This window comes from Cardiocondyla obscurior, linkage group LG12 (genome assembly GCF_019399895.1).
Source record: "Cardiocondyla obscurior isolate alpha-2009 linkage group LG12, Cobs3.1, whole genome shotgun sequence".
In the NCBI taxonomy this organism is placed as follows: domain Eukaryota; kingdom Metazoa; phylum Arthropoda; class Insecta; order Hymenoptera; family Formicidae; genus Cardiocondyla; species Cardiocondyla obscurior.
In genome coordinates, this window is record NC_091875.1 from 5710739 (window position 1) to 5736582 (window position 25844).

The 25844-nt window shown below is 44.4% G+C and overlaps 1 protein-coding gene across 1 annotated transcript; it reads left to right on the forward strand.

Moving 5' to 3' along the window:
• Positions 1–6595: 6595 nt before the first annotated feature.
• Stum (mechanosensory transduction mediator stumble) lies at positions 6596–25812 on the forward strand. Its single transcript, XM_070663772.1, has 7 exons — positions 6596–6983; positions 7094–8768; positions 21579–21845; positions 22511–22745; positions 23017–23143; positions 23292–23486; positions 23705–25812. Exons 1-7 carry the CDS (start codon positions 6608–6610, stop codon positions 23830–23832), a joined length of 3003 nt encoding a protein of 1000 aa, XP_070519873.1. The 5' UTR covers positions 6596–6607; the 3' UTR covers positions 23833–25812.
• The last annotated feature ends 32 nt before the right edge of the window (positions 25813–25844 follow it).

A 25844-nucleotide genomic window follows, 5' to 3' on the forward strand; every position in this document is an offset into this window, starting at 1 on the left:
TAAATTTTCCTCACACAATTTCCACCGAAATCACTGGGAGACCAGTGTAATCTCGCGCGAAAGAACAATTAGCGAAAACCTGCCAGTCTGCAATTAGCATTAATATTCTGATCTGTCGCAACAGTTACGAAATAATAATTATAAACAATTGCCGACGCAATCCGCGATGTTTCACACAGCGTTCACCTCCCGGAGACTCATTACATGTGTCTCGTTTCATGAGACGCGAATAATTAGACTGATCGATCGTCCTGCGTTTTATCGGTGCGCGTATTTAATTACAGGGCCTGCTCAACGCGGTAAATTACTCCAGGATTACGAATTAGATGTATTTAATTAAATGCCAAGTATTACGAGGATAGCTCGCCATTAAAGCGATTGAACGTCTGCCTCCCGCGGCTTCTTTACCTCTTTATTCGCTCGAGTTTTTGCAGGTCGCTCGAGCAAGTAACGACGTCCTCGTTTCAAACGCAGTTTCCAACGCGAAAAGTGCACGTAATTATTGACTGTTCGGCACATCCTGATCACCGGCGAGTTAATTGGCCTTGAGCGATTAAGATCGACACAGTTTTTTTCCCTCGCGGACACGAGAGAGACCCATAACCGCCGGCGCGGGAAAAGAATACGCTGAATCAGATTTAAAAAAAAATCACGTGAATCGCCCCCGTTCATTCAGCTAAGAAAAGTTTTACACGGTCGGCCCCGCTCGCGGTCTACGTGCTTAAATTCGAATCAGATCGATGGAAGGAAGGCGGCGCTTTGTGGTGAACGAAAAAAATCTTAGGAAAGTATCGATCCTCATAACGTCGGAATGTTTTCCATCGTAACGAGAACGATTAACTCTTTCGCTTTTGTTGTCTATCGCGAATCTTCAGGACGCGACAATAAAACAGCTCGAGGCCAACGGGCTCGCGTAAAATTCCAATTTGCATTTTTATTACGAAATTCGTATTAATTAAAGAGAGAGAAAAAAAAAGAAATTGTTTTATTAATTCGAGACTCTCGATATTAAAATTAATTAATGGTAAAATAAATCAAGAGACGAATGCGATTAATAATGCGTGAGATAACGATATTTCGCGAAGCCTCAATTTTCAGTTACAGATGCAAATCGTTTACCTCGAGAGATCTTCGTGTAATTTAATCAATTGTTATCTAGATTAATCAAAGATCAAGCTGAAGGTGCAAGGATGTGACGAGAACGACTCTTGTCCTCTGAATTGCAAAAGTTTACGAATCGAAGGTGTTAAATGACGTCAAAGCCACGGGGGCACGCTTTAAGATTCCGTTGTAAGGCTGCCCGTTTATCGATGGCCAACGCGGCCTTGGATATTCTCCAACGATCATCTTCGTAATCGCGATAGTGACTTGCACGCGAAGGAGTTCGTCGCGCCTGTCCACACACGGCGCCCAGAATTTATATTTCGCGACTCCCCTCAGACTGGCGCGACAACGCATCCCTTTTTACTTCAAGTGGCCGAATGCGAAATTGCCTTTCCGCCTCGCGACTCATCGCGATTCGCGTCGGTTTTCTCCGAGCAGGACGCGACTCCATTCGACGGAGGAGTTTCACGAAGCTGTGCCTTCTGTCGCGTTCTTTCAAAAATCATCTTCATACATTCGAAAACCTATCGTGCATATTTTCACGCGATTGCGAGGACGCATTTTAATTCCAATCGCCCGGCAACGCTCGCGAGGTCTCGAGATTGCCGCGGAATGGGAGCCTAGCTTTCGCAAAATTGCGCATAGATTGCAAAACCCTGAGAGGCCTCGGTTATTTAACGAGCGCATTGCGCACACGAGCGTTTATCGTCCGGGGGTTCCGCGCGAGAAGCCGTTCTTGCGGGAGGCGCGGTCGAAAAAGTACCGGTGCATCTGGATTTATAGAGCGAGGAAGTTCCGGGCGCGGCGTAACGTTCGCGTAATACCCGATCATTTCGAGCAAACGGTCATTACGATCCAGCATTAATTGTTATGTGTCAGACGGTATCGTTTCCCGGTGCGGACGATGCACCGAGACGAGACTAGATCGCTGGGAGGCTTCTCTATTTCGAAACGGCGTCTACGTTACGTACGCTTTGCCATTGTTAAGACACTGTGACAGCAGGAGCTCATTAGAGTTAAAAACTCGTGGAATTAGTACCTACTTTGCTGGAAAAAAGTACACTTTAACGCGCGAAAGCGGAATGTACGTGTCGTTAAAAAAAAAAAAGGAAATTTTATATTTCTTTTGAAATAATTTATATATAAAAAAATGTACCTAAATGGAAAAATGCACGTTTCATTTATCAATGTACCGACTCGTTATTATAAATTTCTTAGCGACGAGATGGGTGCGGCTTTTTTTTATATTCTTTTTTTTTATTGCGCAGGGTGTAATAAACGAAAGCGAAAGTCTTTTTTTTAATTCGCAGCTGTAGTTGAGCGAATATTTAATGAGGCCGAAAGGATCGTTCCGGCTATTTTGCATTCAACCGACCATCAAAGGGTTCCGCGAAAGGATCGATTGTTACGCAAATGTCGCACTGTCCGGAACCTCCCAGGACGCTGAACGCGGGCGTGAAACCGGGGGTCGTTGACCCTTGGGGTACTCGGTACCGATCTACGTTCTCCGTTCTTCTTCGAGGGCCGAGCCTACTTCGCCGATCAGCTGTGCGATCGCAACGCAGCTGATTACAGCGGTAAAACTCGCGACCGGGTGCGTGTTCGGAAAGCGAGACAACGGCGTGCCATTTAATTAAGTATTACGCGACAGATGCTAATTAAGGCCGCGGCTCGACGCGCCTCTTCCTCGACTTCGTCGTGGCGAATCGGTAACTGTCGCGAGTTCCGTCACGAGAACCTCTTTTTCCGCGTCACCGGTCGTGAGAACGTGGGAAGAAAAGCTCTGCGTGTGGCGGAAGAAAAGTTTATCGAGATACACTTACAGCGCCGGAACTTGTACTTTATATTCAAAGCGGGCCGAGTACGGCCGGAACGTCGAATGAATCCGCCAAGTTGAAATATTTTATCAGCCCCGCTTTGGAATATCTCGGCGGAATTCGCGGGGCTTTAAAATAAATATTCACCCTTTTAAATGTTCGGCGCCGAACGAAAGTCTTGCGCCTAAGCTAATCTTTAGTTCAGCGATGACGTTTAAACGCGTTTGATATATTTGAGATCACGACTCGATTCGGACCGACGAGTTAAGTGCACTCGATCCCGTGGCTCGCGAATTTGCTCGTAACTTGGAGGCTCCGCCGCGCTCGCGGTCACAATGGGTGATGGATATTCGAGAGATATAACTTGTTTTACATATCCTCCACTCGTAATTTACGCTTGCAATCGGCGGCGGTCACTTCTACACGCGCGATGTTCTTATTTAAATTTAAGCGTCGGCCTCGTGATCGATTAGAGTATTCAAACAGTGACTAAAGGTCAAATTTGCGCGTTACCGTCGAGCAGTATGGTATTCAAACAGGCTTTATAGGTCGGCTGTACGTTTTGCGCATTAGGGCCACGTTTCTTTTTTTTTCTTTTTTTTTTTTCGAAGAACGAGCGAGAGTAAACGACGTAACGATAACATGTCACATGTCAATAACGATATCACGAGAGCAAGTTTTGCAAATATACATAGTATATTACACGAGTGCGTCTTTACTGCTCACGGAAGAGCCTCCTGCGAATTGAAATCACGCGCTGCCAGTGTCTACAATTATTTTATAAATTTTCATGGAAAAGAAAAAAGAAAAAAAAATTGAATAAATGAAATAAAATAAAATAAAATTCTTTAGATATCTACCGGAAGTACGGATTCAGCTATATTTATAAATGAGATAATCAGCGTATATTAAACGATAACGGTGCGCACACATGCAATATGAATTTACAAATATGCAACCTGTCGCGCAGAATAAATTAAACGGAACAGGCAGCAGATGTTGACCTCTGACCCCGCCGTATATTTAACGCAGATAAATACACTTTGTAGATTTACCACCGCTTGATTTTTCAATTCCCGATGTAAAACGAATTACAGTTCTTACATTAAGTAATAAGTAGCTGGGATCGGCCATGCTCAACGCTTAACGCGTCGTTAAATAGAAAAGTGAGGCTTAATTGGAGGGGCGAAAGTTTTTTTTTTCCCCCCTTTTTTTTATTGCACAATACGATAAAATCAATTTCCGTCTTTCGAAATAGCCGACATTAAACGCAGCGTAAAGAATAACGTTAACAATTACACGTTTCATGATTATTAAAACCATAATCGCGTAGGTGAAGAAGGAATATTGCGAATAAATAAAAAAAAAAAATATATATATATATATAAAAACGTGGCATCGCGATTGATAAAGAGAAATATAATTAAGACCGAGTGAATTTCTTGCACTTCCCTCAATATTAAATTTCCATTCGTTAAATGCGGCGTGTCCGAGTTAACGATGGAAATCTCAATCTTCGGAACGACAGGCGTCTGGTCGTTTTTACTTAATGAGATAATTAAGAACCGTCGCAATGGGCGAAAGTATGAATACAGAGATCCGTGTTACTTCGGGCCGCGCGCGCTCTTCCTTCTTCACAGTCGCATTTATTGACGTATGATGGTAATTACATAGAGTGCATCAGTGCATAAGCGGATGTGGAGGATTATCGCGAATTTATTATCGAAACGGCAAGAGCCACGGCTGACGGGTGCTTCAACAAAAACACGAGGGTGTTTTTCCGCATGATCGCGTACAATAAAATCAACCTCAATAAAGAAAGAAAAAGGTAGAACGAAATTCCGAACGGAGCTAGGTAATTAGAATCAAACTGCGGATGAGGTGCTGAAGTCGGATAAGTATTTGATCTCCGCCCCGTGAAACTATTTCGCAAGCTGCGCTTTCGATCCGGATCCCCGAAGGTCGACCCCGGTTTACGCGGCCACGTTTCCTATTCAACGATTTAAGGGAGTTAATCGCGCGCTGGAAAACTACCTCGTGCACGTCCCGGTCCGAGCTCGCGCCGCGGTTTTACGATTTACGGCGCCCGTTTATGCGCTCCGTACCCGGCTCGTCCATTGATTCGCGGCCGAACGACGCCTGTAAATCACTCCGGTGGCTGTTGCAACAACGAACCATACGCCTCGGACACTTCCTGCTCGTCCCGATCTAGATCTTAATCGCGGGGAAAACGCCCGTCGCGGTTGACACGTAAACCGATTGCCTCGAATGTCACCTCCGGGCATTCGCGTACGGCCAGCGCCGGGTATCCTCTCGGTGACAGCTCGACGGAATCGTTAGAGCTCGAAAATTGCGAGAAACTCCCCGAACTCCTTCGGAGCGAAAACCTCGAGCGCTCTCGGCTTCGAGGGGGAGGGAAAGTTATCTTCAATTTGTCGGCGAGGTCGAGTGCGTTTCGACGACGGCTCGAATTACTTCGGTGAACTCGGTCGGATTTGGAAAGTACGCGCGGAGCACGGAACTTCTTTATTACGGGTGCGCAGCGTTGCGCGACGAGACGAGACGATGCGATGCACCGGCCACGTCGGGAATGTAGCTCGGCGTGATGAATTCGCTCAGGCGATCGTCTGCGAGAGCGTGAATGCAACGATGTTCTTAGTATCCGCTCGGGGATCCTCTCGAAGCCCCTTTCCCTCCCCCCCGGACACGCGCCAAGCCGCACAGAACGAATTATTATACGAGCGCATTCGTTAATTGCCGGCCGCGCCGAGCCGCGTCCTTCCTTCCTTCCGAGCTCGATGGAAGAGAAACGTCCGTCAACGTCTACGCGAAAGATCTCGCGGATCTGACGAATTTTCCGCGAAAAGCGATTTGCGGGGAATCGACGTAGCGGTAATTATATGGAAATCCGGGCTGCCGTATTGATCCGCTCCTCCAATGTTATCATTACACAGAAAGAAAGAAATGATTGCGGTAAACTAAAATGTTACAATCGCCCGCAGTTATTTTTGGACCTAATCGTTTCTGTTATTTTCGTTATCTCAACTATTAGAGATGGACTTGGCATTTTTATCAAGGCACTCGCAGCGGAATACGAATTCGTGTGGCGGTATTAGCGTACGTGAAACGAAACGGACAATATGAATAAATTTTACCATTATTGTAATTGTATTTACTGCATGAAAATATATTACCATATTAATATTCGAAGGATTAAAAATTTGAACACCGCGCGCGTGACAGCCGATCGATCGGGATGGTCGGGGACGACCGTTTCTATTTTTGCAATCGCGATTTTCCGTCCGCCGGGCGGAACCGCAATCCTGCGGTATCTCGATTTTAATCGAAATAAAAATTTCTCCGTATACATTTTCACAATGGTCACGCACTCTCTCTTTCTCAGTAGAGATTTCTATTTTTTTTTTTTATTTTTTTTGCAGGTGGGAGCAACGGCGGATCTCGGCCCTCTCACTTCGGCGATCTGCATGAAGGGCGCCAGGTACATGTTCGAGTTTAAATTAAATAGAACGAATTATGGAATTGGATGGATAATTAAATACGTAAATCATTAAAAAATTAATGGCATTAAATTTAATTAAAGTTATTGAAACATTTAAATTAAAATATTATAGTGGTGTTATATTAACGTTAATTATTTTTTCAACAAAAGATAGGGCCTCGTAAGAATGAGGCGGACCGATCATGAAGACCACGTCGCGCGGCAGGGTCCGCCGCCCTTCCGGGTGCTGCCAGTTCCCGATAACATGTACTTGTCGCCGACGCCTCTCGCAACGGTACCACCACCCCCGCGAGCCCCGGAACCTTACAAGGTCGCCCCGACGTCGACGTCCTTCGGCAGGGCGCATCGCCGATCTAGCTTCGTGATACTCGCCGAGTCTAGACCGGCGAGCCCGGAAGTCAACGATGCGTCTACCTTACCAACGGGAAGGGTCTCACCCTTTCGCGGACGTGGTTTCAAGGGACCACCCCCTCGCTCAATGTCGAGACCGCAGTCGCCGGAAGTCGCCACGGACGGACGACGACGTAAAATTGAACGGAGAGGTAAGATTATGCAAAGTGTATATTTTTAAAATAAGATTATTAATATTCTTAAAAATTAATTCCGCGTATTGCGTCACACCGTTACAACTGACAATTTAATTGTCTTGCAGTGTCGTTGTCGCAACAGAACAGTCCCAGAAGAAGCCTGATACCGCAGCCTACCTATCGTCAGCGGTCCACTTCCTTGACGAAGGACAGCGAACGTTCGCCGTCGCCGAAGATCGGTCGCCGCGTCGAATCACGGACGCGACTCAACGTTTCGGACTCGCGGGCTCGATCGAACGCCGACTCGAAGTCGCGACTGAACGGTTCGAAAACGCGTCTGAACAAATCCGACTCGCGGAGCCATGCGAACCTAGCCGAGACTAAGACCCGTTTCATCTCAAACTCCGCCAGCAATCTCAACAACAATGCGACGCGCCGACAAACGGTGGCGAAAGGTTCAACGCTCTCGCCGATCCAAGGAACTCCAACGAAACCGGAGAGGACGACACCTCGTTCGAATATCAGAGGAAAGGAAGCCTTGAAACAATCTCCTACGAAAGCATCGAGAACGTCGCCGCAGAAAAACAACGTCGCTACTACTCGCAGAGACGGCCAGAACAAAAGTCCCAGCAAAGAACGCCTGCTTTCGCCGTCGAAAATCCCGTTGAAGTCGAGCAAGACGAACGACTCGCCGGGTATTAACAGATTCATTTCGATACCCGACCAGAATACCGGAAAGAGAGAGAGGTTCATAAAAGAAGACAAGGGTAACAAGCAAGCCGGTCAGTCCGTTCAAAATGGTCAATCGAGCTCGAAGGAAAACGGAGTAAACGGGAATTCGTCGGGTAATCCAGACGAAGTGGATCTTATAGATCTCTTGAAGCAAACCTCGCAGGCGACAGGCACGTCCAGCGAACGTTTGGTGAATACCACAACGACGACCGCGGTGCAGCCGTTGCACATCGACGCGAACGCGCTTCTCGTCGAGTCGACGACGAGTCAGCAAAAGGAACGGCCCGACGGGACGCTCAAGTCTTCGGTCTCCCCCGCGTCTAAAGGTGAATCGCCGGCACCGAACGCAGCGGGTCAGAAATCTTCGCCATCGGTCGAAAATCAGCCGGTCAAGGCAGGCCAAACGATCAACCCCGGAAACGAGAAGAAAGACTCTCCTAACGGCGCGGAAAACGGTACCGGAGGCCACTCGAAAAGCAGCAGTATCAGTCAATCCATGAAAAGCGTCAAGATGAACGACGAAAATACGACTCAGCGTTCCGGGAAGAGCAGTCAAAGCGCCCGCGGGCCTAAGCTAAGCGATGGGAAGGCACCGGAAGAACCGGAAGTCGCCTCGGCGATTTCGACGGAAGGCAAGAGCGGCCCCGCGGGTAGCAAGACGATCGCGAATCGCGACGCTTCGGCGAACGACAAGATGCCCACGGTGATGGAGAACGACTCTAAGATCAAAACGGCCGGAGAAGAGATCACTGTGAGCAACGCGAACAACGCAGCGAGTAACAAAAATGTGAGCCCCGCGGTTCGTGCGGTGAACGCGGGTGTGAACAGTGATGCTGTGGTACGAACGAGGAACGAGAATCGCGGCAGCGACGCGTCTTTAAAGTCGTCGGCGGGCCTGTCTACGAATTCCGTCGAGAGCGTCAGGTCGACGGACACAGGTGTGAGCGTGAACACGGTTAGAGGGGTGTCTTCGGCGAGGGAGAAAACGGGGGTGCACACGGTGAAGAGGCAGGAAATCGAGACCCTCAGCGGAAACATTGCTCGCGTCGAGCAGAACGGAGAGCCGGCGTAAGTTTCATCTCATTTATTTCTAATTTACTTTGTAGGTAATTCATTTCTAATTTCATTCACAGCTCTAAGCCTCACTTATTTTCAATTAATGATTTAATACGATTTAATTGATAAAATTATTACTTTATATTTGGGGCAAAAATAATATAATCAATTCGCGGTTCGAGTAGAACGGAGAATAAATTCCTTACTAGACTTTCATATTCCTAAATGCTTCGTCTAAGTAATTAATTACAGGTACAAAGTTTTAAACTTTAAATGAAAAATATATATGCGCTTTTCAGTCGCATTTTTTTTTTCTCTCCATCCAATCTTTCTTTTCTTTCTATTTTTTTTTCTGTTTTATCTCGTTCTTTATGGCATTCGTTTTGTATGCTACTGTAATTAAGTGCAATCAATGTCAAAAAGATTAATAGACAGCCGGAAAAAAAATATGGATCTAATGCGTATATGATGAATAATATTAATTTATTACACGATAATTGTACGTTGTCAGAAAAAGACGCATTAGAATGCGTAATGTAGAATTCGTAAAAAAAATTTCGTACGACAGAACGGATTGGCGATTGTTGGCTTAATGAATTACTTCGTTTTTTTTTTTTTTAATCTTTTTTACGAATCGCGTGATGCACTGATTGAGTTTATATGCGCGAGTCATCTGCTGATTCGCGTTGTTTTCGCCCACACGATCAATAAAAAATTAAAGCTATTTTGCCTCGCGGGAACGTGATCTGGTTTGCGCTTTGAACAGTCACGATAGATCAGTGGATGAAATTTTTAGGGATCAGCCGGCACGGCAACGAGGCATCGCTCTCAATTAAAACAAAACGTAAACCTTTACAATGCGATTATTTTATGACGAGAAGAATAACAAGAATGACTAGAAATCTTATCGCGTCTTTCAAAGTTTTCCTCAACTTTCGTGCGCGATCTCTCGTTCTGATTTTATATTCACTAGAAAAAACCATGCGCGCTGTTTTTTAAGAGATCTCAACAAACTACGAAAAAAAAATCGTGCAACTCACCGAACTGCATGAGCTTCAGCGGAGTTGAAGAGCTGCCGGTGACTGTAACAGAAAAAAAACAAATTAATATAGACATGTGTCGGTTAATTAATGAGATTAATAAAAGAAAAAAGATTTTTTTTTTAATTTATACTCACTTAAAAGTTGCTCCGCCGATGCAGGATGCCCATCCTGAGCCTGCTCCTCCTCTCAGATGGGACGTGTCGAGTCCTCCTTCCGCGCACTGGTCACTCGCGAGCACCCCGACCGTGATTTTATATCGCGACAATTACTCGACGATCACTCTCGCGCGTTCCATGGTTCGGCACTCGCGTTTAGAAGAGTCCGCGTGTCGAGAAACTACGCCCGAATACTCAGCGGATCTCGCGGGACGACCGACGAACCGGCTGCGGTTCGTATATATCTTAATATCGGCGGTGACGACACTCGTTGACGACGGCGGATGCGACTACGTCGATCTGTAACAGAAAGAGATATCAAGATTAATCGTAGGTATCGTGCCGGATGGGTTTTCGTTAAACGGAAGTGAGAATTACTTTTGGCACGGAGACATGTGCTTGCTGTGCAGTGCGAAGTACGTGTGTGCTTGCGCGACCGCTAGAGAAGGACAAAGCGAGAGTGGGAGTGGTGGGGGAATATACCTAACGCGCGGCACGTATGCTCGCACTCGCTCTCACCCCGTTTCCCCCCCGCCTCCTCCTCACCACCCGCGCTTATCTATTCGTCACTCTTGTTCGATTTAATTCTAATATTTAATTTAGTATGTCCAGACAAAGACGGTACTTCCACAAGATCGTCCTCAATCTCGAAGACCGTCTCTGCCTTAACATATTAATTAATTATTAAAATTAAATCGAACCTAAAAATCGCCGACTTAACAGCCGACGTTGACTCCCGCTTGGCGTGAAGCAAACCAAGCGAGAGAGAATTAATACAGCGTCGGTTTTAAACGGCACCAATTAAAAAGCTACTCTTGCGTCACCCACCAATTTTTTAAGATAGATATTTTACCCGCAATAATTTTTTTCTGAAGACGCTCGAGCGGGCCGTTCATTTAATTCCTGAAAACTTTTCCGCAACTTTTCCAAAGCGGCGCGAGAATGTTTTTAAGACGAGCGCATACGCTATTTTTAACTGAGCTCTCTGTACACGGAACTGAAGCTTATTTATCCACGTCGGGATAGACGATTGCCTGGTTTGGGTTTCAAATTATACTTGCTGCTCAAACAAAATTTCATTCGATACCAATCTAAGATTGTTTCCACGACACGAAAAATCATAGTATTCAGTCTGCGTATTTCATCGCACAGTGGTAACTAGCCAAGCAACTACGTTTCTTTGCCGTGCCGCAGCTCCGGCATACATCGAGTTTATTAAATTACAACTGTAAACAATATTTGCGAAATAAACGTCGCGATAAATTTTATGTTTTATCGCAGTTTCCAAGAGTACGCAATAAGATAAGTTCTCCGTTTAATATGTTTTCTTCGTCGTAATTACGCCGGCGTCTACTGCTTTTGCCAAGTCTCAAGAAGTTATTACAGTGACTGTTTATTGAGTTTTTGACGAATATACAGCGTGCACGATAGATCGCGTCATTGCACCGTGTAGTATTGCAGTCAGTAATTTCGCGGGTATCTCAAGACAAATCGCGGGGCTGTTGCGTTACTGTGCAATTATTTGTTCATTGTTTCACGATGCGTCCAAGCTCGCTTTCAGTTCGATGCTTACACGAGAATACGCTTGTCGCCGAATTTAATTCCAATCGCGACGATCGATTTGCCGATCGACTCGCCGTATGTGGCCACAAACTTGTTTCGCGTGTCGCTATCAGGTTTTTATCTTCTCAGAAACTGCGTACCAAGTAGATCACGCTAGATATGCAAAGCTGGCAATTTCTTCTCGGTAATCTCGGTTATTCCAACGGGAAATTAGTGCGAAATATGAGAAACACTCGCGAGTTAAAAATTATGCGAGACCCTCTTGCTAAATTAATGCAATAATTCTAAGCTTTCTGCTTTCGTGCCACTTTTGCAAATATTGTTTATGTATACGCATATTAGAACAATTTCTCTCGATCGCACGACTCAGTATAAGTTTACCTAAGCGACAGGAGTTTCTCAAATAATGAAGAACCTTCTGATTTTTATTTATATCCTTCCTTGAAGCTCGCTCGGCGTTCAGATACGCATCGCTTTTGCCTTACCCGCGTAAATGGCACGAATTTCGCGGTTGCTAAATCCTTTTAATAAATCAAGTCGGCTCTAAATAAATTTGCAAAACTCATTCGCGTAACCGACTGGAGATAGGAACGTCTATTAAAAAAAAAAAACTTTGAAAAAAACCACTTTTTAACTAGAGTAATTTGGAAACCGTTTGCGGGCTAACTAACGCAACGTACCTAATATTATTGTGGAACTGAACGAGCCTGCTAAAAGACGTACGGTTTCCCGCGGAAAGTTTTTTTTTCTTTGCTTCGCCAACTGAGACACGAACCGGCCGAGGAAGTTCCCTATCTACAGTCGCGCAAGATTCAAGAGTTCCTTCACCCCGGCTAGTTATAAACCTCCACCTTCGGTCGAAACGGCCGAGGTGTGTCTATCGATCGTGCTGGGATTTACATCGACGAGCCACCGTGGACTAGCTCAAGGGGATAATAAATTAGAATTCCCGAGCCATCCTTCTTCGCCGTCATAATGGCCGCCGGCCCGGGACAGGGCGCTCTAATAAAAATACTTTTGACATCCGTCCGCCTTGTCGCTCTTTTCGAAACATTACGGAATTAACATGATTAATAATAATGTTCGTTATGTCGCGATGTATTCGAAAGATTTATCTTCGAAATAGCCGATTATTCCATTAACGCGGAAAGCATTTAATTAAATTCTAACGCGTACGGTTGATTAATTTTAAGTATCGAAATAAAAATATTAGAATATTTTTTATCTATTTCGAGAAACTAGAATAAGATAATTTTTTTTTTTTTTTATCAAAAAGTATTTCAAAGGAAAAGCTTTTATGCCAAAAAAAAGAAAAAAAAAAGACACCGAATTTTCTTTAATTGATAAATAATATTGTTAAAATCATTTACGTTAATCAATTCCGCGGTGATCTCAATAAGGTTCTCAAAAATTAATTTCACCTACTTTCTGAATAATCAGCTCATTTAGCTTTTCCTTCTCTACATCTTTGAAATTAGATTTTGATGAATAATTAATGAAGCCGCGCTAGATCCGCCGTAGGTACGTTGCACCTCATTCATTATTTATTACATCCACACGTTACATCTGTGCGTGCATCGATCAATTAGGGCATCGGCACCGATCGGCTCTTCAACACCGCAAACTCGCGCGCTGAATTTCCGCGCGTCCCGACTTGCACAACAAGGCGATTATCATTCCCGTAATTGCACGGAGATTAAATTCTTTCTGCGCGAGAGATTCTAGCATCGTAATTTCGTGTGATATTATAACCGGCCGCGTTCACGTTCCAATGATTCGCAAGACCGCAATAGCGTGACGGTGCTATGAACGTTTTTGCTAACGTTGTGTTACGAACGTAACTTAATCTCGCAGAAGAAATTCCGAAAATTTTTCAAGTAACCGCGTGCCTCCGCTTCGGAAAATCACGTGTCGGCTTAAGTACGACGTTTAACAATTTTAACGAGATTCATATATATTTTTGGGAACAAAGACGAGCCTCGTCGCAATAATTTTCCCCCTTTCGCGTAATTATATAAAGTTATACGAAACTCTTTTGTCATATTCTTTTAAATTCATTTTCACGTACGGGATATATCAGAAATAATTATTAAAAAAAAGAGAAGTAGGTATATTTCATATCCTTTACGAAATCCAGAATCGTTTTTCTTCCCGAAGAAACATTATTTTACGTGGGGGATTTGTTAGATAAAAAAAAAAAAAAAAAGACGATTGATCTCGCACGCGAGTTGGCTCGCCAATTCTCGCCTACTCTTTGACTCCCGTTGACTTTTGCGATACGTTAAAACTGCTTTTTTTTCAAGGGAATATACGTCGGGCTGCAGAATATGTGATGCGCGGCATTGTTCACCGTGAAAATATGACGCTCCACTTCGTTTACGTCTACCGCGTATTTTTCTACGGCGGAGGAACAAGGGAGCGATTCTCCCATACACATTTTCCGTATCATTTGAATTTTCCATCGTTGTTGCAAAGCTCATTGAAGAGCTCGTAAAATTTATTAGAAGGAGGAGCGGTCACCACCTCACGTTACGTGTGCCACGTAAGAAGAATTGCTTTCATGAAAGTCAGATTATACCTCAAGAAAAATGGAACCTAATATAAGGTAGTTGGAATTAAGGTGCAGAACCAACTTATCGGGGAGTGATTCGTCTAATTGAGAATCGCAGGGTAAATCGCTGACCACGAATTTGCACACTAATGGCATAATAGCCAGCCGCTAGATACTAAATCTCACTAGTAATTCACAGCGATACCCGACCGATTAAATTACTGCCTGTGGCAAATTTTTCTTTTTTTATTTTATTTTTAATGTATTATACTTTTTTTCAATTTTTTTTTTTTTTAAATAAAACATTTTATAATCTTACTCAAATGTCTTTTTCTTTCTTATTTAGTTTTATACCGTTTTATCCTTTACGTTAGCTTATTCTCATATTTTATTCTCGTTTTCTTTTTCAATTACTATAAATCGCCAACCGGCAAAGTGCGTCGAAAGGCAAGCGTATAATTTTGAGCGTTTCTCACGATTGAACCCAAGACCAACCTCATTCTCGCCTCATGCCGGTTGCAGCGCGCACGTGCGGTTCTCGCGCGTGAAACCTCTTTTCTTTTCTCTTCCACGAGCGCGACAATCAGCGAATTAAGGGAAGTGCCCTCGCGCGGGGTGGACTCGGGGTGTCGTGGCCGGCTATAAAGGGAAACGAGAGCACAGGCGGAGCGAGTGAAATACGTGCGGTGGCGCGGGTTGACCTTGGCCGCACGCGACGTGACGCGACGCGGCGCGCCGCGACGCCTCGCCGGTCACTTGCCACCTCGCGTCGATTTTCGGTCATGCCGTACCCTTTCCCTTTTGGCACGTGCGATTTATCATCGCGGCGATTCGCGGTGCGATTGTTTCTCGCACGGATCACCCGAATCTGCCAGATCAGCCGCCCGGAAGCGACAGGCAAATTTTCCGATCGCGGTACCCGATCAATCGCTTTTAATCGTCGCTCTATTTTTTTTTTCTTTTTTTTATTACGCGACGTACAATTAAGGAACTTCTCGATTTCGCGAAGAAATAGAGCTCGGCTTCCTTCAAGACCGACGACATTGAGCAACCACACGGCAGGATTAATGGATTCGAAAGAATGCGGCAAGGGAACACGTGCTCTCGTATCACGCGATAATCCGATTTAGTCGGCCGATCCGCATCCGTTGAGTCATACGCGGCGTTAAAGAATAATCATAAGTCCCTTTTTATATACGTGTCCAAATATGGGATTAACGAGAATAAGTTGCACAAGTGATTGATGAACGGCGGATTGATTATTGCGTTAATAATTCTCTCGTTAAAACGGGGCCTCGCGAGAGCCTGATTTTGAGAGGACAAATCCTTTTCAATCCTTTATTAAAGTACTTTACGTGTAATTTTATCTACGCCGAGTAATAAGAAAATTAATTTGCAATGTAATCCGACAAGTAACGTCCGACGCAAATTCGTTGCGTTGACTTTTCCACTGTACGATATTCCACGTTGGAATTTCCGCAAGCGTAGTGCAACGCGTTGTTTTATTTTAATTAAAAAAAGAAAGAAAAGAAATTAATTATCATACGGAAAAAAGCCGAAATAATTCCCTGCGTATTATCGATATATTTTTTACGTATCACCTTATAATCGTATGCGGATAAATAATTCTAATTATCGTTCTTAGATAAGCCACTTAATTCCAATATACGATCGCACGTGCCTTGCCCTTGCTTCACCAATGTATGCTTGTACTTTCATTTTATGTAAACTAGCAGCTCATTTCCCACAATTCGACATAATTGAGCCGCTGATTCGCGATAACGCGCGGAAAACGTTTACGGTACACGTTGCGCTCCGCGAGAAAAAAAAGAAAAAAAAAAAGGAAAAAAAAAGAGAAAGAAATTAAATACGAGAGTGCGTTATTAAAGATCGAGCGAAACAAATTTCAATGTAATTTGCATACAGCAAATTATACATTCACTTCTTTGGAATCCTTTCGATCTCTCAGTGTACCTTCCAAGTTCGGCTTAATCGCTCCCGCATATTAAGCTAATTGCACCCTCGTTATTTTCGCGATCGTGACCAACAACGGAACGTACGTCAGGGATGCGCTCGATGTGCAACGTTAATCGATACGAAGGCCTGGCTTTTTAATCTTTCGCGCGGCATGAAGCTGCGACATAAAACCCTCCGCTCGACAACGAGCCTCCTCGAAAATGCGCGTCGCGCGGCTTTGTCTACGTTTAAAATTTGACAATTGCGTGTGAAGATTTATGTGCGTAAGGTGGGATTAAAATTTCTTTCCTTCCTCGCGCGTGTCATCTTCCCGAATCGCATCGCCTCTCCGGGCATCGATCGCGCGAATATTAATCGATGGGGGAGAAAAAAAAAACTATTTTTAAATCCGCGGACGACGTCGCGCGTGCTATAAATAAAATGAGAGCCGCACGCATTTTTATTTGCATGCCGCGGCAGTTAGGGGCACGGAATCGCTGGCGGTTTGCATTATTAATTCGTCTGAATTAATTAATCCCGGGGATTTCGCCGAGGTAACGACGAATAGATTGTATTACTGATTAAATACGCTTTCGCGTCGCGGGATTAGGCATATCGATGTACGCTGCGTACTACTTCGTTTTCTTTGCGTTATTATTAATGTACGAAATTTATATCTTTCGACGGAATCGTTAAATAAAAAGTTTTGCTAAATAATATGCCGAGTAAAAAAAAAAAATTACTTACATTTGTAGCTTTCGGTTAGGTTAGAGTGGGTTATTTTTTGTTCGTCCGTCCGTCCGTCCTTCCTTCCTTCCCTCCTTCCTTCCTTCCGGGGTAGCATTCTGCATGGATTAATCCTTACGTTGTTGCACTTAATCCTTATGTTGCATTTAAAATCACTTGACGCTATATTACACTGCTCTGCTTTTTTTTATAATCACTGTTACTAATTACCGACACTCACTCGAAAGACGAACGACCGATAGAACGACGGTGGATTATCGCGGCGATTTTTTACGATTAAAATTACGAATAGTCCTCGGCAAGAAATTGGCCGCGATACGGAATGTTCCCCGCGCACTTTATCTTCCACAAGTCCCTCAGAAATCCCTTGCTCGAAACGGGATGAGAACCTCTGCCGCGACGAAGAAGACGGGCGAGGTGTAGATCTGACGCTCTGGCAGTGGCGGTCGTCGGTATCCGCTGAACGCCGCTGAAGAAGATGGCGAGTGAAGCGGTTGGTAACGCCGAACGCGCGGCGCAATTCACGTCGGACGCTCCGCGCGCTGCGCCTGCAACGTAACCTAGTCGTTTCGAAGCACTTTTTCGACGCCCGAAACGAACCACAGAACGATGAGTGGAATAGCACACGAGTGCAAAAAATGATTGTCCGTTCCCGAGTCGCCGACGTCGACACTTACTCGTATCCGAAAGCTTCCTATCCGCGGCCGAAATTACGCGTAATTGCGGAGCAATTATCGACACGTCTTCGCGCCCGGGTCTCCGCAATTAGACTAAGATGGCCGTTAGAATTTTCGGCCCTTGGAGGGAAAGAGAGAACCGCGTAAAAAAAGTGAGACAGTCGATAGAGTCGATCGACAATCGAACGTTGTCTTTATTCTTCCCGCCACTTTCTTTTTCTTTTCTTTAAGATAGAAATCTTGTTGCTATCAATTTCGACCAGATTGATAAAAAAAGAAAATTAATTTATTGAATAAGCACAAGATCGGATGCTAATGTTTTATTTGACGACGACGGTCAGGAATATTTCTGGACGATAATTAATATCAATTTTACTACCGAAATGTGTACCAACGGGGTCAGTAATGCGTGTCTTAATCCGCCAGTTTATCATTCGCCCTTCGAGCCCTTTCGTGAAACCTCGCTTTACGTGCGTAAAGGAGATTCAGCCGGCTGTTCCCGTTACATTTATGCGGCACGGCACGTAGCGGCGGTTCGCGAGGCAACGTGACGAGCCGCTGTAGTTCCCCTGTTACGACAGTTATTAAAATTTGTGCGAATGATAATGCCGCTGGCATGACACGAAACAATCCCATCGCCATAGATCTGAAGTACGGCGTGCACTTTGTCGGGGTTTACCTTTCGGTAAACTGCGATTCGCATGCAACCCCGCCGGCAATTTCACCGCTACAAGTCTTTTTCGCCATTCCTATCACATATTATTTTCAAACGAGTTCTTAAGCTCCTCGTTACGTAATTACACTTCGACGGCGCTACTCGACGGTATCGTTCTCCGATGAAAAAAAAATAAAAAAAAAGATTCCCCAGGGAACGTAAACTCCTACGAGTCGCGTAATTAAATATCGACGCCGCAATTCGTCAAAGATCGCGCGCTGGTTCGAAGCTCGCCGGGCCGGAGGCGGAGGTCCCGAGGGGATCGAGATAAAGGAAACGTGGAAAGAAAAGTTGACGTGAATCAGGGCACGCGCTGTTACCAAGCACAATGCGTCGTTGCGCGTTAACGAGGTCGATCTGACCGATTAGTTAAATTACGAGGAACGCTCGTTGGGCAATGTCTCAGCCGGGCGAGCTTCTGTTCGCGCCGCGTATCTTAATTCGGAGATCGGCCTGGAAGCCTCTCAGAGAGGAACCGCTCTGATTCCCAAGATAATCCGCGCGGGTTTTTCTAGGATCCTCCGGTCTCGTTAGTGGCGGCAATTACGGGGATGGCGGAAGGAGAAAGGAAAGTGCCCGGTACAAAATTGCCCACGTCGAAGCGAATCGGCGGTATATTTGCGCTTTAATGACACCGCATTTTGCGCGAACTTTCCTGCCCACCCACCGCCACTTGCCTCTTTAATCAGCGGCGCAAATGGCGGATACGAAACTTTCAGACACGTGTAACTTTTAATGGTTTTGTCGAGCGTGTCGTGAATCGCGAATTCAGTAGTGTAATCGGCTCGACCGGCGTGCTTTTAGTGCGCCACCCAGGGTTAATCCTTTTTAGGGCGAATAAATTTCGTAGCGACCCTTCGGAGGAGCGCGATAGTTTATTCTGGCGCAACGACGTAAGCGGAAAGGATTTTCTAAGCTTAATTCCTTGAAAATACAGAAATGTAAAGTAGAAGTGTTGCGGATAAATATACGAGAGATCCTAGGCTGCGGTAAATAAATTTTGATAACGCACGAACTGAGTACTTTAAGAATCAGATATTTGTAGTTCTGAATAAATGAGTTTAAGTTAAAAGAAGATCAAGCTAGTCATTTACGGAAATAATTATTAATATTATTCCTTTAAAAAAAAATTGTTTTCTTGTTTGTTCAAAATAAAATGCTATTTGTTGTATACATAGTTAACTACCCGATTGTTTTATGAATAAATACAACGACAAACAGACTTCTTTGAATAAATAACGAAATGCCTCGTAATCTGCTTAAAAATGGATTTTTTTTTTAGTGTTCGTAAAAATTTTGTCGTAAAAGTGTATTAAAAGTGACGGAACGTAATTCAGCGCACGTGAAATGTCGTTTCATAATTTTCTCAAGGTGTAATGGCATAATATTCTTTGTCACGAGTCGGCGAACTTTGTGACGAAGTCGAGAAACTAGTTGTTAATATTTTATTGTTTACTGACATTTGCTATTTTACGCGGTTTAAATTCGACGAGAAATTTTGTTCCTCGAAAAGGTAAATTTTCGTTTCTCAGACGAAAGAGCGTTAAAAATTGGATACTTTATGGCAATGGCCATAGCGTAAAATATCTAGGACAAAATAGAACGGTAGAAAGAGCGTGAGTAATAAATGTGCGGCAAATAATTTATAATAATCCAGATACCGAAGCAGAAATTGAGACAATTTTATGTCATCGTAAGCGGCGTGGAATATTGATTTTTTGATGCAAAATTATATCTCAAATATTTTTTAACGCCATTCCATTCTCTCAGAAACACCTGCTGCGATGGGCGCACACGCTAAAAAATATTTCACCCTCTCGCATCGCGAAAGGCAAATATTGTTGCCGCCTAGAGCTCTTCCAACTTTGCGCGAGCGAGTGGGATCCTAATTCTAAAATAAGCTCGCAATCAATTCAGCGGCAACCGCCCTCCTTTCGATGAGCGAAAGTGCTCGGCTCGCGCTTAAGGGTTAAGGTGACGACGAATTACAAGCTCGGCTTCAATGCCGTGCAGCCACCGGCCGACACGCGTTCTCGCAACGGTACGCGCCCCCGCGGGAGAAAATCGGCCGTGGCCGCCTTGAAAACCGGCCGGTTAAGGTAAAGAACTTCGTGTCGCGTGTATCGATTTCGCGGTCAGCCAGGCTCGCTAAGAGGCCCAGGGGGAGGGTGGAAACGACGAAGGGAGGGTTGAAAATCTTTGCGTGACCGGTCGTGGCCGGCCTCGCGCCCTCGCCCTCGCCCCGCCAACCCTCGGCGGCCGTGTGTCCTGCCGCGACTGCGGCACCCGCAATCTCTGACCGAAGTCACCGGAGACCGGCCGTCGGCGATGGCCGCTCGTTGACTTACGTACCGCCGTCTCGATCCCGTTTCCGCCCTCATAAATCCTCGCGATCGTCCTCGCGCTCGATCTCCCGGCCACTATCGAGAGGAGCATACTCTTCGCCGATGTTCCTTTTCGTTTCTGCCCGGGTCTGCCGTCGGCGTGCCTATCGCGAGTTCGACATCGGCGATCGCGCCATCGGCATCCACCGTTCGCCGTACAAGTTCCCGAAAGGTGGTGGTTCTCCATCCTGCGAAGGCGTTGCGTGCAGGTAAGGGATTATCCGCTGACTGCGATTGCGTGCGCAAGACAAAGGGATGAGACCTGCGCGGTTCCGGGATGAGCCCGGCGGTGATTTTAATACGCGTGAGGATTTAACATCGCGATTAAAGCCTTGCGCGAGGAATCCCCCGCTCTCGAATCGCGGATCTAACGTCTCAATCAGTGGGTTTCGCTTTAAAACAAGCATCGGGATTTTAATTGTGCGTATTTACGCGCGACGACTCGCGCGGCTCTCGCTTATCCGTTTGAATAGTACTCGATAATGAATGTAAATTTATAAATCAGGACACATTAATAATTTTTTACTCATAAAATAGGCCGCGATTTCGATGGCAAATCTGTACCTTTAAGTAAATCTGAATACTACGCTTCGCGACTAATCTCGCACTTTCTCATCCAGTTAAAGTAATCAATACTTCTCTCTGATATTACTATACATTTCACACATGACTCATACATATATGTATGTATACAAAACGTATATACGCGCTAACAGTCTATGCAGCTAATGTAAAATCGATAATAATCTTTTAGGAATAAATTACCAGGCGTTAACACTGCAGAAAATGACTTAAATGAAAAATAATATACAAACCTCTCATCATTTTACAAGAAATTTACCCGGCGGTATCGTAGGCACGTACAAGAAACGCGTAAGCGTATCTCGAAAGTAATTATACAAATAATATCCCGCCCGAATATTTTACGGAAGTACTTAACGCGCGTTCCATTATTCGAATTAAATGTATGCATTTTTTTAATCCATTAACATAACAGTGCTAAGAGCCGTCGCGTTTTAATTCTGTCGCAGTGTCCTGGCATCCAGCAACGAGAAGCAGCGCGATAGTGAAAAATTGTTGGCGCGTTGGGGAAGATCATTGAGTCAATACTGCAAGTGCTGCTCCGATATGAGGTGCCTCGCTTGCCGCAGGGATCCCAAGGGTCCTTTGTGGACCAGAAAGCAAGTAAGGACAACGGTGATCAACGATATTCCGCCGCCTGTTGCGACGCTCGACCCTCCGCCGCCGCCCGCAACAAACGCATTGTCTTGCTGGTCGAAATTAAAGGCACGATGCAGGTACCGTTTAACAGCTTAAGTTTTACTCGCGTTTAATGGCTCGAACTTCGAGCACAATCTACCTGCTCTTCCGAGCGAATAATAATTACAGCGTTCGCTTTTGTTTTTCTTCTTTTACAAATATATGGAAAATTAAAAAAAAAAATAAATAAGAAAAAAATAAAAAAGAAACAACGGTATCATAAAAATTTATGATGGGAAAAGTATTCCTTCCGTAAAAGTATCGCGGCCACGAAGATATTTCATCGCATCGATCTTCAGTTTTCTCTTTGCAACTTATCTTTACTTAGTAGCAAACTTTTTTTTTTTTTTTTCAAAACTTTTAGATTCAGTTTCTTGTAATTTTCCTTTACCTTCTACCTTATCCTTCTTCCTTTTTCTATATTATTTTCTTTGCTCCACTTTGCCGTTGTACGATATTTTTTCAGACTCCTTACGCGTGAGCGTAGTTTTTTCTGATCTTCGCGAGATTATTATTTCAGCCCTCGAATACTTGAACGCTCAATATTCGCGTGAATTAAAATTTTTAATCGCCAAGAGAAATAGCCGAGTTTTTTAGGCGATGATTCGGGAAGAGATATGCTCTAATCTGGCCTCTCCAGATTTTTTTTTATTTATTTCGCGGCTTATGCTTATTGAATTACTTGAAGTATTAATTTCGACAGATGCGTACGTTTGCGAGAGAGATTGCGCGAGCTCAAGTGTTGTGCGAGAAAATCGAGAATCGCCCCTGCCGAGCCTACCGTTTGCTGCCCGCCCGAGCGAAGATGCGGTGTAATCTGCCGTCGTGCGTTCAGCTGTTGCAAATGTAATTGCAAACGCGCGGACACGCAATCACGCACAAGAAATACACGTGCCAAGCACAGTCTTACAAGCGTGGCGCCGCCGCCTTTATCGGAGGTACGTACTACTGATTAAGATATATCCCGTTGATCGAGACGAACTACTTTGTATTTTTTCAACTTCCATTCGATGCAGCCTGCTCGACTCTTCGAAGTTTATTTTAATTTTAACTTTAAAATATTAAATTATATATATATATTTTTTTTATATTATTCGGAGCAAGTAATTATGTAGCGAACGTGCAGTTCGCTGAGATATGCAGTTTCAGAAACTATTTTTGAATGCCAGTTTATCTCACTTACTAATGCTACAACGTGTAACGTCACAGGAGCCGAAGGCTAAGATACCGGATGTCCTGGTGGAACATAATTCCGTCATGCGCGGCGCCATCCCTTGTCTGCCGGTTCCGCTCGCCTGGTTTTGCCTAGTGTGGAACTTTCTACTACCGGGCACTGGTACGATTAATTTAAATGTTAATACCGCAGTCTCGTATACGCGAGGCCTTTCGTTGGGACGCCGATTAACGTTCTCAAATTTTCAAACGGCTTATCTGTTAGCCCGAATCAATGTTAGCCTTCTGACAATTTAATCGAACTCGTCTAGGAACCGTTTGGAGCGGCTTGTTCAATCTGTGCACCGGACAGCCGAGATTTTCCGCCGTCGCCGGACTGAAATCACGACTCGGTGCACTTATCGTCAATCTCATTGTGGGTGTGGGCCAACTGTTCACCGTCCTGTTCTGTCTCGTCGGATGGGGCTGGAGTATTTGGTGGGGTGTCACCATGGTTCGCTTAGCTCGTAAGTATTGCGTTAATTTTTTTTACACATTAAGAAGTACGTAGGAGTCTTTCTTTAAATATTTTTTATTTAGAAAAATTATTTTTAAAAAAACTAACTGCGAACTGTTTATATGAAAACGTTATTATCACTCTTTATAATTTTTTTAAGACTCTGAACTGGAATGTAATAAAATTCCAGGCTGCACGATGCGACATATAAAGCGTGTTAAATTACAGGGAAGTACAAGCGAGTCAGGGATTCGGAGGCTGCTAATAATGATCCTGAGGCCAGAGGGGGCGAGCCAGCTCCCTTGCCACCCGGCGTGCCGAGTCAGGCCCTGCGAGGGATGGAAAGGGCGCGATGATGCATTTTTAATGAAGAGAAGAACGTGACCGTTCCTCGATTACCTAAAGATATTTTATATCCCGTTCGACAAGTCTTCGCGTTTCATTTGATAGCGATCGATTCCAAATTGAAGGCTATCGTTCGTACGATTAAAATTGTATCGATGAAAATATAATTCTGATACAAACGAATTATACATATATATTTGTGAGAACAATTAATCGGTAAGAACTTTTCTCAGCTGCGATCGAGTTGTGTTGAGGAGGTAGGAAGGGGGGAAATTAATTAACAAAAAAGAAAAGAAAAAAAATTTGCCACGGTAACATGTCAAGTCGCATGAAATAAGCTCGATAATTAAAAAACCGTAAAACATTAAAACAACTTGATACCTTGTGCCTTTTTCCTTCCGTCATTTGAACCTCCCGAGTGGAAATTTATCTCGCTAATTAAAAAAAGGAAAAAGCAAAATCTGTCTAGCATCGATCGTCTAGCCACTGTCCAGCGCGGACCATGTATCTAAATAGATTTTTTTTTTCTCCGCGCACTTGTTTACTGTTGTTGTCCTGACCTTACGCTACGCACGCTCGACTGCCGAATTCGCCGGGCAAACCGGTCCTTGCCGTCCGCCACCCGCGCGTCCACCACCTTGCGAATTCCGAGCGCAAGGTGCCGGCCAGATGTCAACACACGGACTTACTCACACCACCGCAACGAGAACCGGTTTGCTCGACGAATTCGGCAGTCCAGCGTTGCGTAAGATCAACAAAACAGTTGACTAGCACGCGGCGAAAAGCGTTTAGATATCGAGAGCCTTTCTAGCTCGTTATTTACGTCGGTACGTTTTGTTACGTTCGTATGTTTTGAGTGTTACATTTCTGGCTCAGTGCTGGACAGTTTTGCTAGACAGCCACGAGATGAACCACGAATTAGCTTGCTAATTATTAGGTAACGGTGGGAATTAATTTCCGCTCGGGTTTCTATAAATATACATTATTAAAAGGAAGGAAAATCTTTTTATCACAGTTAATAGAATTTGTAAGTATAGGCCGTAAATTTTATAACAAAACCTTTCTTCTCGTGCGGCTTAGCGTGTTACTGCGTTAAAATCTTTAGTTCAACGAGAGATTTTTCAAAAGAAAGTATTGCCGCGATTCTCTTGCGGGATACTAGCGAAGTCCTCCGTTATATTTTTCTGACATAATAATGTCTTGCATCGCAATATCTTTTTAAATTGTTACTTGTAATAAATTCCCGATAAATAATTGGTACTTAACTATTTATTAACGTGAATAATTTCAGATAAAAGAGCTCAAAGCTTTTCTAAGAGATCGAAACTCGAATTGTAACGATTCCTCAAGTCTCGCTTCTCGAAAAAAAAAATTCTATCTTTGACGGAGACTTCGCGAGTGGCCCGCATTTTTCTATGCAGCGAAAACTTTCGTTCTCGTCGACGAAAGGATCATCTTTTTGCGAGGCCGCTAAAACTCGCGGCCTGTTAGAATCAGAAGGCGTCCTTAAAGATTAATCGCTTTCAGTGAAAGCATCCTTAACCGAGGCGTTCTTTCAAAATGTACTCGTTGCGTCGATGAGAATGATGTACGAGGGGCGAGGGTGCGAATCGCATTTTGCGACGACGGTGAACAACGCCGTTCTTGAATTGGTATTAAATTGGAGTTCCGGTATGCGAGTAGACGTTAGACTTAAATACAATAGCTAAGGGGGATTGGGGGACCTTCGGGGATCGGGATCATCGCGATCACCGGCGACACGATCTCGAAAAGATATCGATGGGATAATTACGTTTTGAAAAAACGCGCTTTATATTTTTACAAGCGCAACATACACATAGACATATGTACGAGTATATTCGAGACTTACCCCGTTTAGATTTACAGCTCTTGTAAATATGGAAAATATATTACTTACGTCAATTTTTAATGTAACCTCCGCCTCTGAAAGTTTCTTGAACTCCCAAGTCTCTCCCTCTCGTCCACGATTGCGCGACTACCTTTCGCACATGCGTCTTCACGT

Excerpts from the sequence above, each read along its gene's own strand:
- Stum (XM_070663772.1), top strand. The coding sequence starts at position 6,608 with ATGAGGCGGACCGATCATGAAGACCACGTCGCGCGGCAGGGTCCGCCG. Across the intron at positions 21,846-22,510 it reads AAATTAAAGGCACGATGCAG|ATGCGTACGTTTGCGAGAGA; the intron begins GTACCGTTTAAC and ends TAATTTCGACAG. Across the intron at positions 23,487-23,704 it reads CACCATGGTTCGCTTAGCTC|GGAAGTACAAGCGAGTCAGG; the intron begins GTAAGTATTGCG and ends GTTAAATTACAG.